We start from the raw sequence: 15,325 nt of genomic DNA on the forward strand, positions 1-15,325 counted from the left end.
CTGAAAGTGTCAGCACATACACTCACATATCCCAACATGTGATAGGACAGTAGGGTCTACAGCTGAGTACATTTGCATATATATTGTAGGCGTATTGGGACTGACCCAACACTGATTTTTCCACATACTTCTTCCCTAGACTTTTTGTACAATCCTGGAAGATGATCAAATTTATCTTCCAGACTTTCCAGATCTGCGTAGGAATACCATTAAGTAGGTGTGTGTGTGTGTGTGTGTGTGTGAGTTGTACCTATTCAGAGAGGTGAGCAGAGTGTGTATTTGTTGTGTTACAAAGTCCAAATGTCCTCCTCTCAGCGCTGAGGCAGACACATCTATGGCTAGGAGCAGTGCAGCAGGTTCACCCTGGGATGAAACACAACAATAATTTAACACACACACACACACACACTTCACCATATTTTTTTCCGAATTGGGGTTCAACGCAAATAAATACATAAATAAATGAAATTAAATAAACAAGAAACAGAATGAAATGTTTACTGGATGCCCCCTCACATTTTAGGCATCAATTTCTTATTATCTGTCCTTAGGTCATTAATTACTATAGAATAAAATAATACTTTGCCCCCTGCTCCCCCCAGTTTTGGTTTTTCGGAGTTAGTTTAGCCCCATTTGACAGCATCACCTGTATGTAGTGCAAGGATACGCACAACAGAACAGCGCAACATTAGAAGAGAAAAAAAAAAGGAAAAAAGTCAGAGAATATTTAATTATTTCATTACAAAATGAATAGTTTAATTACCCTATTGTTTTACTATTTTGAAAATTGGACAGTGAGATAATGTTACAGGAATGACTGTTGGGAGCAGAGGTTTCACTCGCCCTGTTATTACCCCACCTAAAGTAGAGCCCTAAAGTAGATCTATTCGGGGGGGAGGCGGGGGGGGCTTGGCATGAAAATGTTTGGCAATCCCTGTCGCACACATGTACTATACAGCCACACACACTTCAAACCACACCACAGACATACACACACATGCCAATGCACATATTCAAGTGCAGGTAATGTATAACACACTAACACACACTGACAATAGTAGAAAGTCAATCTTACCTTTTCAGAGTTGAGTATCTCATAGGATCCCGTACTGAGTTCAGGCCTCTTGTCTCTATCGACCCGAACACCTTCCACTCCTTTGGTGGGCTGGTAGTGTTGCCACGGCACTGAGATACAGGAGAACAGAGATCACCGCTGCTGCATGAAAATCAGGCTACAAACGCCAGAAATTACAATCAGGTTCAACACTATGGCAGTTAACCATGCAGTCTATTTCCTATAAAGGGCTTGCAGGTGACATAACGCACCTTCTGGCAGCCAGAGTGGAGGTCTGCAGCTTTTGGGCAGCAATGGCTGCTCATTTCTGAACTTTGAATTTGGTCGTCTGAACGGTATGGAATACACATGGTTCATTTCTGTGCTGTTTTTGACTGGGAACTGATCCTTTCACGACTGATAGATCTGATCAAATTTGTGTTTGGATGATGTCAGCTTGTTAGCTTAGTTAGTTGTTGTTTCTTGTTGTGAACACGGCTAACATTACATAGCTAGCAGCTAGCGTTAGAAGTTGCTACTGGCTGTGTGTTAAAGGAATAGTTCACCCAAAAATGAAAATTCTGTCATCATCTACTCCCCCTCATGCCAGTTGAAACACAGGTGAAGTTTGTCCATATAACACACAGGGAGGCTGCAGCACAACTCCATAGCAGCCTTCTCCAAAACAACTGAAGTCAGTGGGGACCAGTTCTTCAGAGTTCCAAAAAGACCTACAGTATATTTACACCATCATTTAGTGCAAATCTGAACTACAGCTGATTGATTGGCAACAAATAATGGTGTATAGATCTTTCTATTTACAGTGTGATTGTTTGACTTCAGTTGTTTTGGAGAAGGCTGCTACCAAGTTGTGCTGGCAACCACCCTGTGTGTTATATGGACTAACACATTTCACCTGTGTTTCATTTGGCATGAGGGTGAGTAGATGATGACAGAATTTTCATTTTTGGGTGAACTATTCCTTTAACACAGACATCATTTGCTTTGTTAAATTAGCCTGCTGGCTAGTTAGCTAGCTAACAAAGCCAAAAACCAACCGTTTAGCTAAAAAGTCACAGGTTCGACCCCTGCATCAACCAACGTGCGTGCATTAACAGCCATGTGTGTTGTCAAAGTGTTCTTGAGAAAGACACTGAACCTTGATGTATTCACACATTCTAAATCACTCTGGGAAAGAACGTCAGCTGTAAAAAAAAAATGCTATTTTGCTATTTTACTTTGGAAAGAGGTGAGTGTTTCGTCCAAAGGCAGCACTGTGTGTCATACCTTCACTGAGTTTACCACAGAAGGGGCAGTAAAACCTCTGGCCACAGTCCTGCCAGCCCATAGCGGGGCACATGGAGGCCCCGCAGTCCCCACAACCACTCACACACTCTGGCTCACTGCGTACCGGCAGGGGCTGCTGGGAGGGACAAACATACATACACACACAAGCTATACATGTTAACAATCGTGATTATATCAATGGCGATCAAAAAATTTGGTCTCTAAGCATGCAAAATTGTTTTACATCCAGCATCAAGCCAACAGAGAATAAATCTCTTCAGTGACTGAGTAAAACACCAAACCTCTCCAGCGGTTTGTGTTGCCAGAGGAGTGACCAGAGCTCCCAGGGGCAGGCGGCTGAGCAGGGCGATCTGGCCTTCACTGGGCACACAGTAGGAGGTGGAGCGGATGGCACAGGGACTCGCGTTACCTGGAGTTCAATAGAGACGAATTCACTGATCACATGTGGAGGTTAGTTTAAAGTACAGAGAAACACAGCATGATGATGGGTAGGGCTGGGTGAAAATAAAAAATTATACATACACCAATACATTGCGATATTATTTTTTCTATTTCAGAATTCATTCTGTAAATTCTGATATCAATACATGCAACCCACATTTTGTTTTTTGTCTTTATAAAGACTCAACTCCTGCAGGTGGCACTATAGTGATCGTTTCACTGTGGCTCCAAGAAGTACAGAGGCCCCACTTGACCAAACTACTTCTGTCAATAGTAATTGCTGGCAGCAGTTAGCCAATGCCAGCTAATCACAAAGCAATTGTTTGGATTTAAACCCTGGTAATCATACTATAAAGCAAGGAATCTCTGTCTGTATGTGTGTCCTTCGCATATCTCGAGAACCGTTCGTCCGATCTACTTCACACTTGGCAGGTGTATTGCTGGGGACCCAAGGACGTGTCGGATTGGACACGCGACACGTTCAATATTAATACGTTTTGAATAAACAAGCGAAGAGCGCTCTGTGCAGCAGCAGGGCTCAAAGCGAACGGCCACTGCACTAGTATAACGAATTCCCATATAACTATCTAGACACCACTTGAATGTCCCAACAGCCTGTGGTAAAATCTGATAAAACCGAGCCTGCTTACTAGCAATTTGCAGAGAATTATGAATTTCCAATGCGTTCACATCTTATTACAAGTTTTTTACACAGAAGCCTGCATTCCTTACATTCAGTTTGCCTAATTAAGAAGAATGGAATTCTTAAAATGAGTTTTGCCTCACTTTGTCCCCTAATCAATATCAACAATGCACATAATCATGTGTCACAATGCTAGAAAGATACACTATATAGTTTGTATCAAATTGGGACCCATAGTATTGATACTGACTCCTTGGCAATGCCCAGCCATACCGACAGGGAGCTGGGATAGGTTTGAAAACAAGAAAATGCACAATCATGGCGTATGCCTCGGCAACACAGATCTAGACAAAAGTGTATGTGTTCACCTCGATCCTCTATGATACAGGAAGTGGTTGCCAGAGGAGGAAGAGAGGAACTGGGCTCTGACACAAAGACTTTGTCCTGCCACTGTGCCCTGTCCTCCGCCATCACCTTCACCTGAGAGAGAGAGAGAGAGAGAGAGAGAGGCAGACAGAAAGACAGAGAAGTAGAATATTGTCAATTAAGAAGAGTATTGTAAAACTTCAGTCAAGGGTGGGTTATGCAGTGGTGTTGCAGTGTCAGAGGATTTGGAAAAACGAAAGAAAAGACGATAAAAATGAGAGTGAAGAGTGAGAATGAGAGTAGGACTTACAGCGCTGGGCAGGAGCTTAGGGTCCAGGCCATAACGAGACTCAGAGTTGGGGGACTAGAGAGAGAAGATGTGACAACTCACTAGCGTACAAACACACCTAAACATTTCATATACCATTAGACAGGGTGGGCAACTTTTTCGGTGTGAGATTTTGTTTTTCTAGACTGTGCTGAGGTGATATCCTGCTGGCAGTCAAACAGATACAGTAAAAAAGCATGACTGTTCACAGCCAGAATTATGCCAAAATGTTAATAATTTTATATTTTATGTTACATGTCATCAATCTGTGATGTTCAATACATTCCAGGAGTTTTTTTTTTTTTGCTGGAATTTACTTTTCTGGTGCACCCACTTTCCCTCAACCTGCTTCATCTACTCCTAATTAAGATAGTGATTTCCTACGTTTCCCACATAATCCAATCTACATCGCCAACAGCCTTTTTTTTTAACAGTGTTTAAGTGTTTGAGGGTGGATTTGCCCTTTAATGAGTTTTTGGCGCTGTTATTTCCCCCACCGGCGGCATGATGTTCCCGTCCTGTGATGGCTCTTTGTAAGGACGGGCAGCTGCATCAGGGACAGACTCGTATACGGCTCCTGAGGAAAAGACGGAGAAGTTAGACAAAGGAAGGGGAAGATGGAGGCAAAATCCTTGGTCGGCCTATCACAAAACTACAATATTGCGGTCTGAGGTCTGTTTTCAGTCAGGTTACACCACTTGTTTGAAAGAATGACAGGTGATCGAGCTTACTGTCCTAGAAATACGGACATTATTTTTCCCTCCTCGAGATAAAGGACAAAAATATAGTGGTGAGCTGTAGTCTATGTGCAGGTGTGAAAACTTTATCCACATCAAAGACCAGCAATTCTAATCTTCTGAAGCACCTAGAAAAACAACACGACAAATGTCTGAGAAACAGTTGTTATTTAATTTTACACTGCCAAAAGAGTGTAGTTGTTATTTAATTTTACACTGCCAAAAGAGTGTAGTTGTTATTTAATTTTACACTGCCAAAAGAGTGTACTAATGCTTGATTTGAAGGCCTCTCGAGGCTACAATAAATACGCCTATCAAAACATATCTATTGTGTTTTATTGTTCCACTACTTACTTTTCATCATAGTGATAATGGGTACAATGATAGATAAAATGTGACAGTTGTCTTGTCCCACACTGTGCCACAGCAACACTAAAATAATATAGCTATGTGTGCATTAATAAAAGAATTGAAGCAGACATTTAAAAGTAACGCAAAAGTTACTTTCCCTTGTAACTAATCACTTTTATTATGCAGTAATTGGTAAAGTAATTCAATTACTTTTTGAGAGAAGTAACTAGTAACTGTAACTAATTACTAATTTTCAGTTACTTGCCCCAACAATAAAGTGCTGTGGTTTCTCTGATAGCCCTGGTGGTCAGCTGTCTCATTATCCTCTAACTGTTGATAGAAATGATTTCTGAACTACTGAGCAGTAACTGTTCAGCCTAGTTCATCAGATCCTGTGTATTCATAAATGATTTTGTTCAGGTGTCTTAATCACAGTGAATACGCTACTCAGCCTCCCATGTGTTTCTCTGCAACATGACAGTGTGCCATGCAGGTATTACAGGTAACTCTTACCCCTATAGTGCGGTGGAAGTGTCCACTGAGGTTGCTGTTGGACAGGAGAGGTGGGTGAGACGTGGCTAGGTGTGTATCCAGCACCTCCAGCCAGAGGAGGAGACTCCACATTCACACTCCCAAAAGTAGGTTGAGGTTTGCTCTGTGGCCCCTGGTTTACACATTGTCCGACTGATGGTGGGCTAATGGGCAGATCTTGTTGATATGGTGACTGAAGTCCATTCAGTATACTCTGGTGTGTGTATGGAGACTGAAAAGAGGGGGGTATTGCTTCATAAGGGCTGTGGGAAGAGCAAAGTGACATGGGTTGGGGTCTGCTAGGCTGCGGCCTTTGATTTGATAGAGCAAGAGAAGACGGAGGTATATTTTTTCCGTGGCATGCAACTGGAACCGCGGATGAAATGTGAGGGCTTTGGTTTGCATTTGAAAGAAAGAAAGCTGCGTTCTGATCAGCGGTGTTGGCAGCCAGCGTGGCGGCTGACGAATTGTTGCTAACATGAGATGCTTGGTACAGTGCACTGTAATGAGTTTTGTTGGCGGACGATGAGGTGATGTAGTTGCTCCGATTGTCCCGGATGGACGGCTGCAGGTCGACGTAGGAGGGACTCCGGTCAGAAGGCGAGCCCAGGCTGAGATGCTGAAAGCTGGGTAAGGGGCTGCAGGGGGGTCCTTGAGTGGAAGCAGCGGACCAGCCGTTCTGGCCCGCCCACGGCTGACAGGGTGTTTGACTCGGATTGGCTGCAGGGGCGTCCATCTTCCTCCATAACCGGCACTGATAGGGTCTTTTTCTCCTTGGAGGCGTGTCCTAGAGTGCCAACACAAATATATGCACATCAGGGTCATGAAATCATTCTCAACTTTTCTTTTTTTTCTTTCTTATTTCAAAATGAACCTGTTCATTGCAGGTGTGCTGACACTATTCCCAGCCTTTAAAAAAAAGAGCCTGATTATCTCCTGCTTTAGATACTATTAATAATACCTTTGAAAAGTTCTCTGATCCTGTGGCTTTACCAGCTGTCTCAATGGCCTAAATCCTTAATAGTGGGCTACCTAGCTTGATAGAGAGACTTTTAATTTCTGTTGATACCAAGCGACCTGACCTAGGCCTCAATGCATCATCAGAAGAACGTAAACTGATATCAACTGTCGTAAAAATTACTGTCGTGCTTATTTTTTTTTTTTTTTCTTATTTTATTTTGCACGGCTGATTTTATTTCATCAACCCACAAAACAGCATCACTTGCGACTGACCGCTCCCGTCAAGGTCTGAAGCCCTGTGTCGGTCCTGAGACGGTTGTGGGACTCACGAGGACAGCAGATCAATAGGTTAAAATACGTTCATCGGCAGGAAATAATCACATTTTTTTTAAGTAAAATATTGAACACATTACCTTTGGACATCACTGGAAGCAGCGGGCTTTGCTCAGTATCGCACTTGTTCTTATCTTATCTCGTCTCCATTTCCCCTTCTTCGCCGGTCAGACTGTCCATAAAAGATTTCACTGCTGCTGAGGTGAATCATTTATTATTCGCCTTTGCGTCAGGTGACAACAAACATCCACGATAATAAAGTAGCACATCTTTAGCTTCACGCTGTTACAAAATACACCGTCTTCCTACTATGCTACTGTCAAGTCAGCCAGATTCACTAAGCAGTATGACTTCTGGGTTTGGCTTTCAAAGTAAAACCCTGAAAGCGAGAATAGAAAAATGAAAGACTACCTGTCACATCTTTCAAAATAAAAGCCCTATTGACGAACGTGTTAGAACGTTTTTTGAGAAATAAAGTACGAACATGAAAGTAAAGCAAATATGTAGGGAGGATTCTGCTCTAAATTAAAATGCAACTGTTTCATTTATTTTTGTTTTTACAAAGGTCCTTTTGTACAGTAGTGGGTTTTCCTTTTTGCAAAGAATCCTTCATATAAATCCCCGATATTTGAAACACGCATAAGTAAGTAATCAATCTGATGTAAATTATATTAAAATTTAGTCTATTAAGAGACAAAAGCATAATTGATTTTTGACTTTATTGGTGTTTGGTTGTTGTTACACAGTGAAAGACTGAATCATAAAACATATCAGATCACTGTTCCACAGGATAAACCAAGAAACCCACAAAACTGAAATACTGATACTGATACTGATGACTGATGATGAAAGACAGAAATAAAATCACAAATATGAAACCAAGCAAATTATAGTGTACAGTTGATATATACAATATTAATTGGAAACCAAGATGTTGCTGACTGGGCTAATTAGCAGTAATCTAACAAATAACAGTCAGTCACCTGATGATTTAATGCTGTTTCATCATTTAGGAGTACCATCATCATTTAACCTTTATCTCACCATGTAGTCCCATTGAGAATCAAAATCTATTTTTCAAGGAAAATCTTGCCAAGAAAGCAGCATGATGACAATCATTACAAACAAACTGACAAAGAGCAAAGTGCATGAGAAAATGTACAATTGCAATCAATTAATTTATTTGGAAGTGCAATGTCAAAATGTGCTGTATGAGCACTCAAAGACAGCAGTCACCATTTCTAATATATATTACCTAAACAAAGCATAAAGATACTAAAACAACAAACAGTTATTTAGTTTTGCATGTTTTGCAATGATTTCTAAGAAAAGGAAGAAAAGTACATGAAAGCCATTTTACCTAATTCAATTTGGACTTTAGGGACAATTAGCAAAACTAATTTCTGTGACCCTAGACAGTAATTTCCACCAGGTTTTCTGTAGATATAAAAGCCCAAATAATAAGGAGGCAGACCCAGAAGGACCTTGTTGATTACAGAGTACCAATGAGACTTTGAGTGTAAAGGGCAGGCCAATAAAAGCCAATCATACAAGGTACAATGATGAGTCACTGTCAGTAATAAACTTCAATCCTTCATGACAGTGGTACACAGATAGGTGATCAATCATTACACTGACAAGCCACATCTGCATAGTAAAACATGGCATGTTATCCAAAAAATATCTGTAAAAATTAAAAGTTGAGAGTGCTGAACTTATACACAAATGTTTTCTGGAAGTTCATAGATAGTTTGCCAATATATTGGATGGATTTGGTCATGTCAGGTTCTTCCATCGCAGCTATATAAAACCTTGCAACAAAATTGTATTTTCTTTGCACATTTTCTTTATTCATTTAATCGTTAATCATTAATCTTTGTAAATTAATTCTTCATTTTAAGATAGTAATGTTTCCCAGTTTACCCTACCTCTGAATAGATGAGATGTGTCACCCTGCCTTAAAGAGCTACTGACACTAAAGAAAATTAATTAGTTTGGGTTTACATGCAGAGTTTTAGTGTCCCATCGTGGTCTAAATGCTGTTTCAGAGACTTTTCTACCCTGACAAGAATAACATTTTGGGGGAATCACTGAGTCCTTATTTTTTTTAAATGAAAATGGACAATTTAAAGATGTTCAATATTGACATAAATTATTGGCTATCGGCGACTTCAATCTAAAAATATTAATATTGGCTTTCCAAAACCTGTATCGGTCAGACCCAACATCAACCCATGATATTTTAGACATGGACAGGTAAAATCTCAAATGAGAAAACCCACAGTTTACACATACACACACACACGCACCACACAGACACACCACGCACACAAACACACACACATACACACAAACACACACACACAAAAATACACACTTAACATCCCTTAATATCACAGAGAAGCCTCAGCTTGACAGACTTTGATATCAATGGTCTCTGCATCACCAGCCTTTCCAATATAGAAATGTGGGTAGAGTTTCTCAGTGAAAGTGTCTCTGTGAGTGTAGATGTGAGTCTTGTCCTCAGAGTCGTAGAAGGACAGCTCCCCCCTGTCATAGTCCAGCTGGACTCTGATCCTCTGGAGACTCTTCTTGACTGTGACAGTCTCACCAAACCCATTAGTGTATTTTCCACTGCCATGCAGTAAACACCAGATTCCATGTTCTGGTGAGGCAGATTGCTTCCCCTTCCTGTCAACTGACTCTTTAGCCAAACCCACAGTCCAGCCAGGATGATCTCCCACCTCCACCTCCCAGCTGTGTTTCCCTGAGCTGAAGCCCTCAGAGCCCAGAACATGGATATAGTAACTGTTTCTCTCTGGGTTGTCAGGGAGCTGCTGCTCTGTGTCTGTATCTCTCACACTGGTCAGGTCATCAGACAGAGAGAGCCAGGAGCTTGCAGTGTTTGGGTCCAGAATGACAGGACTGAACTTGACCTTTCCCTTCATCTTCTCCCAGACTCTGAAGGACAGGTTGCCCAGGTGTTTGGCCACATCTATCAGCGCTCCTGAGACCAGCTGTGGATCTGACAGTGAGCACTGGGCTCTGGCGCTGGTCTGAGTGGGTTTATAACTGGTGAGGAATGGCACATTGTGTTTCTTCAGGTCTTCTTCAACAGCAGAGATACTGTCTGAGAGAGAGGAGATCTTCTCCTGAATGATCTTCATCTCTCTGGTGATAGTCTTCCCCTTCTGCTCCTCTTCCTTCCTCAGAGCCTCCAGTCTGGCCTCCTCTTCCTCTTTCAGGAACTGGTGGAGCTTGTTGAACTCTGCTCTGATCTGCCTCTCTGTGGCCACCAGCTGTTTCTTGGAGTGTTGAACCACTTCGTTGTATGTCTTCTCAACCTCTTTGTGTTTGTTCCTCTTGTCCTGCAGAGACTTTAAGTCAGATTTCAGCTGCTCCTTCAGCTCACTGATTGCTTCTTCTATAGGAACCACCTTGTGACCGTGGTGGTGAGGGAAATCACAGACAAGACACACAGCTCTCTGCTCCTCCTTACAGAACAATTTAGGCTCTTCTGGATGTTTAGTACACACCACCTCCACTTTCTCCTCTCCTTTATCTGTCTCAGATGACCCAGCTTTCTGTCTGCCAGTAAAGGAGTCAGCTAGTTCCTTCAGTGCAAAGTTCACATCTGGATCATCCTTTGACGTTTTTCTTTTACAAACAGGACAATTTTTGTTTTTAGCTTGTTTCCAGAATTGTTTCAGGCAGCTGGAACAGAAGCTGTGGCTGCAGCCCAGAGACACAGGATCTCTGAAAGTCTCTGAACACACATGGCAACTCAAGTAACTTTCAAGAAGAGCAGTATTCTCAGCCATTTGCTTTGTTATCCAACTTATCTTTCAACAGCAAGACTCACCAAATCACATTCCCTTCAACTTGCTGCTTACAATCCTCCAAATGTGTGTTTTTCAGTAGAGATCTCACAACCTGTAATGGCGTCTCCGCTCTGTTCAACAATGTCAAAATCTACTTTCAGTTTCATTTACCTCTGTCATGAGTTAACTGTTAACAGTAATGGTGGGAAATGCTGCCATCTGACTTTTATTACCAGCAGGTGGTGCTGTTAGCGTGATACCTTTCAGAGTTAAACATGTTATTGTGTACCTTGTTTATGTATATTAACTGTTTGACTGGTAAGGCTCATTCCTACAAAGACAAAAAATAAATAAAACAAAGAAAGATCCTATTTTGATGATACCTCAGGAAAACAGTTGCACCATAACAGTAACAAGGACAAGATTAATGTAAGGAAAGTGTTGTTGAATTATTTACTTTACTAACTTTACATTTCAAGTGTTTGGAACTGTTGTCAAAGCACAATTTCATGAAATATCAATGCCTTGGCCAAAGACAATAAAAAGGAGGGTAAACTTAAACAAATTTGATTATTTACACATAAATTATAATACATATAAGACAGAGAAGTGACTCTCACAGTTTCTGGTTGGCAGTGAGTGATGTAGCAGCAGCCTCATCAGACACAGTATAGAAAATACCAACAGAAATGACCAAAGTGGATTCTGAACTTTTAATCTCACTGTGTAATGTTGTACTAATGCTGTATATGTTTCTTCACATTGTGTGCAGCCTAACCTAATGTTTCCCTATATGGAAATAACAAGGAGAGGTTAGTGCGTGTCCCTTGCTTCTTTCATACTGTCTAAAATAAAATAAAAATGCTACAGCTAATAAAAAATACTATAAACAAAAACAAAGAGATGTTGGTGCTTCAGTCCTGCTGCAACACACTGAGGAGTGAACAGTTGACAACCCACACTAAGCCGGTTTTACAACATTTTTACTTTTCACCAACTGTAAACAGGTATGATATTCTTCTAATTCACCACCATGACTATAGGCTTATTTAATCCATAACATGTAGCTATAGATCAAACCTTTTCCCCTTCATTTGATCTTCCTATCTGGTAAACCTTGCTGGTGTTATTCACTGCAATGCTGAATTACTAAGAATTATATTCTGCAATATAGGAGAGCTTGGAATAATAAGTTTCAGTTTGCATCAAGTGTTCAGGTGGTTCAGAGAGCCTTGCATGCTAAACCTACTTCCATTTTAGCCACATTCAGTTCTACTGCTGTAGTAGATGTTTAATCCTGATCTGTTTCCTTTTATTTTTTCCTTTCTTTTTTTGTCTCCCCTACACGTCTTATTATTGGATTAATATTTCTTTTAAACAAACAGAAAAGAAACAGATTCAATTATCCAATTTAAATTCTGTTTTTAAAAACAACTCATAAATGTGCTATCAATATCCTATAGGTGTTTTGAATATACAGTAGATATCACAGCAATTTCAACCACAAATAAAAAATATCAGCGGCATATGAATGAGTTTGTTTCTTTTCTTTTTTCTTTTCTTTTCTTTTCTTATTCTGAGTTAATCTTCTCTTCCCACCATTATGGACCAGTGCTACTCATTGTCAAGCTAGCCTGAATAAATAATACAAAAAGAACTCCCGTTTCAGCTTTCAAAGTAAAATGAAACTACATTAAAAATTATGACTTCCGGTAATAACTTTCAAAATAAAAGGCTTATCGATGAATATGTGTTGCAGTGTTTTGTGAATAATATAAAGCGTCAGAGTGAAAATAATGGATACATTTTAGTCTTAATCTGTAGTAAATTAAAATGCAGTTGTTGTTTTTTCCAAAATGTCTTTTTCACAGCATATATTCATAGTAATATAGACAGTGAAGTAGTGGCAGATAAACCCACCTAAATTCAGTTTACCCATCTTTATATTTGTGGAACAGAGTTTACCCACCTTCTCAGTGAGAAATCTTTCATATAAAATCATAATATAAATATAGTAGTAAAGTAGAATCAAACTGATGTACATTATATGAGCATATAGTTAATTAAGTCTATTAAAGTCTATGTTTTTCTGAAAATATGATTTATTTTTAACTGTATTGGTGGTTGTTTGGAAGTCTTAGTCGAAACTGGAAAATGACTTTGCTCCCAAGGCAAAAACACTTCTCAACAAGAACAGGGACAGCAGTACAAGGCAGGGATGTTTTACTTGAGCTATTTACATATTTACAATATACAGCACTGATGGCTGTATATTTTTGATGGGCAGTCTTCATCAGGCAGCATTGAGGCAGAGTAGGAATTACGTCACTGTAAGTAGAGGTGGAGACAAAAAAAACGTGACCTGACTTCAGATTTACAATTAGCCTTCAACAATCTACAAAAGATTATGAAACACAATGACACATCAGTTATCAAGACAGAAACCGTAATGTGTACCAAATTAGTGTGGATAAAGTTAGTGCATAAAATCGGATTATTTCAGTTTCAAGAATCTGCAAATCAATATTGGGCTACTGCAAAAAGGAATATGATGCAAGGAGGGGTCACGGAGGCAAAATGCAAATCTGTCCCCTGTACTTCTTCTTCTTCTAATACAGGTCCAAAAGCAATAGCTCCCTCTAGTGGCAACAAGCAAGCCCTGGCTGTGTGGTCACTCACCCACCACCCTCAACTTCAGGTGTTAAGACTTAAAATGTTCAAAAAGGCAGCAGACAATTGATTACTACCTCAAATTAAGAAATGTAAATTGACTTATTCTGGATTTGGTTTGATAGCCAAGTCATGTCAACAGTCACAGTATGTATGTAGGGTGTAGTCCTTTCAAATGCTGGCCCAAATTCCAACATTGTTTGTCCATTTATTGATTTATGTACTGCCAAAAGAAAGAGCGGAGGCCAGCAGGACATGATGATGCTGCACAGGTGAGCAGTAAGTTTAGTCTACATTTTACAATTGCTTTGTACTTTTTCCTGTACTGTTAATTGGAGCAGGGATCAGCAGCTGATTCTATACAGGTGAGGAGTAATTAGCTGGCCAAATAGCAACAGGATAAGATGACACTGAATTTTATATTCTACTTGATATTAAGCTTGTTACTGATAATTTCACCATTACTTTTCACTTTTTCTGTATTGTCAATAGAAAGAACCCTAACCCTAATCCAGTCCAGAATGACAGGACTGAACTTGACCTTCCCCTTCATCTTCTCCCAGACTCTGAAGGACAGGTTTCCCAGGTGTTTGGCCACATCTATCAGCGCTCCTGAGACCAGTTGTGGATCTGACAGTGAGCACTGGGCTCTGGTGCTGGTCTGAGTGGGTTTATAACTGGTGAGGAATGGCACATTGTGTTTCTGTAGGTCTTCTTCAACAGCAGAGATACTGTCTGAGAGAGAGGAGATCTTCTGCTGAATGATCTTCATCTCTCTGGTGATAGTCTTCCCCTTCTGCTCCTCTTCCTCCCTCAGAGCCTCCAGTCTGGCCTCCTCTTCCTCTTTCAGGAACTGGTGGAGCTTGTCGAACTCTGCTCTGATCTGCCTCTTTGTGGCCACCAGCTGTTTCTGGGAGTGTTTAATCAGTTCGTTGTATGTCTCCTCAACCTCTTTGTGTTTGTTCCTCTTGTCCTGTAGAGACTTTAAGTCAGATTTCAGCTGCTCCTTCAGCTCACTGATTGCTTCTTCTATAGGAACCACCTTGTGACCGTGGTGATGAGGGAACTCACAGACAGGACACACAGCTCTCTGTTCCTCCTTACAGAACAATTTAGGCTCTTCTGGATGTTTACTACACACCACCTCCACTTTCTCCTCTCCTTTATCCGTCTCAGATGACCCAGCTTTCTGTCTCCCAGCATGGGAATCAGCTAGTTCCTTCAGTGCAAAGTTCACATATGGGAAATCCTTTGAAGATTTTCTTTTACAAATGGGACAGTTTTTGTTTTTAGCTTGTTCCCAGAATTGTTTCAGGCAGCTGGAACAGAAGCTGTGGCTGCAGCTCAGAGTCACAGGATCTCTGAAAGTCTCTGAACATACATAGCAATTAAGGAAACTTTCAAGTGCAGTTTTCTCAGCCATATGCTTTGGTATTCAAATTATTTTTCAATAGAAAGACACACCAGAACACATTCCCTTCAACTTACTGCTTACGATCCTTCAAACATGTCTTGTTCAGTAAGGATCTCACACACTGTAATGGCGTCTCTGTTCTGTTCAACAATGTCAATATCTGCTTTCAGTTTCCCTTACCTCTGTCATGGGCTAATTATTAATGGAAGGAAATGCTGCCATCTGATTTTGTTACCAGCAGATGATGTAGTTTGTCTGATACCTTTCAGAGTCAAACCTTTTACAGGGAATTCAATACATTTGTCTTTGTTCATGTTAACAATTTCACTGTTCTCGGAAGAAAAAACAAAAATAAAAGGAAGAAAGTC

General features: G+C 40.5%; 3 protein-coding genes across 3 annotated transcripts; all 3 read right to left on the minus strand.

Moving 5' to 3' along the window:
• Positions 1-250: 250 nt before the first annotated feature.
• LOC139639554 (protein transport protein Sec24D-like) lies at positions 251-7,355 on the minus strand (the record flags this gene model as incomplete). Its single annotated transcript, XM_071513679.1, has 9 exons — positions 7,133-7,355; positions 5,742-6,546; positions 4,638-4,717; positions 4,123-4,176; positions 3,815-3,926; positions 2,644-2,771; positions 2,342-2,477; positions 1,076-1,185; positions 251-363 (listed from the first exon to the last, which is right to left on the minus strand). Coding segments are annotated over exons 2-9 (1,487 nt in total), but the record flags the coding sequence as incomplete, so codon positions are not given.
• A 507-nt stretch (positions 7,356-7,862) lies between these two features.
• Positions 7,863-10,873, minus strand: LOC139639555 (E3 ubiquitin-protein ligase TRIM35-like). The gene has a single exon (XM_071513680.1). The coding sequence runs from the start codon at positions 10,871-10,873 to the stop codon at positions 9,446-9,448; it is 1,428 nt and encodes a 475-aa protein (XP_071369781.1). The 3' UTR covers positions 7,863-9,445.
• Positions 10,874-13,253: 2,380 nt separating this feature from the next.
• On the minus strand, positions 13,254-14,966 carry LOC139639556 (E3 ubiquitin-protein ligase TRIM35-like). The gene is made up of 2 exons (XM_071513681.1): positions 14,049-14,966; positions 13,254-13,268 (listed from the first exon to the last, which is right to left on the minus strand). The coding sequence occupies exons 1-2, from the start codon at positions 14,964-14,966 to the stop codon at positions 13,254-13,256; spliced, it is 933 nt and encodes a 310-aa protein (XP_071369782.1).
• Positions 14,967-15,325: the final 359 nt, after the last annotated feature.

The sequence above is a fragment of the Centroberyx affinis genome, unplaced genomic scaffold (assembly GCF_046629955.1).
Source record: "Centroberyx affinis isolate AG114_WGS23_722 - 3 ecotype Tasmania unplaced genomic scaffold, CSIRO-AGI_Caff_v1 ptg007381l_1, whole genome shotgun sequence".
Taxonomy (NCBI): Eukaryota; Metazoa; Chordata; class Actinopteri; order Beryciformes; family Berycidae; genus Centroberyx; species Centroberyx affinis.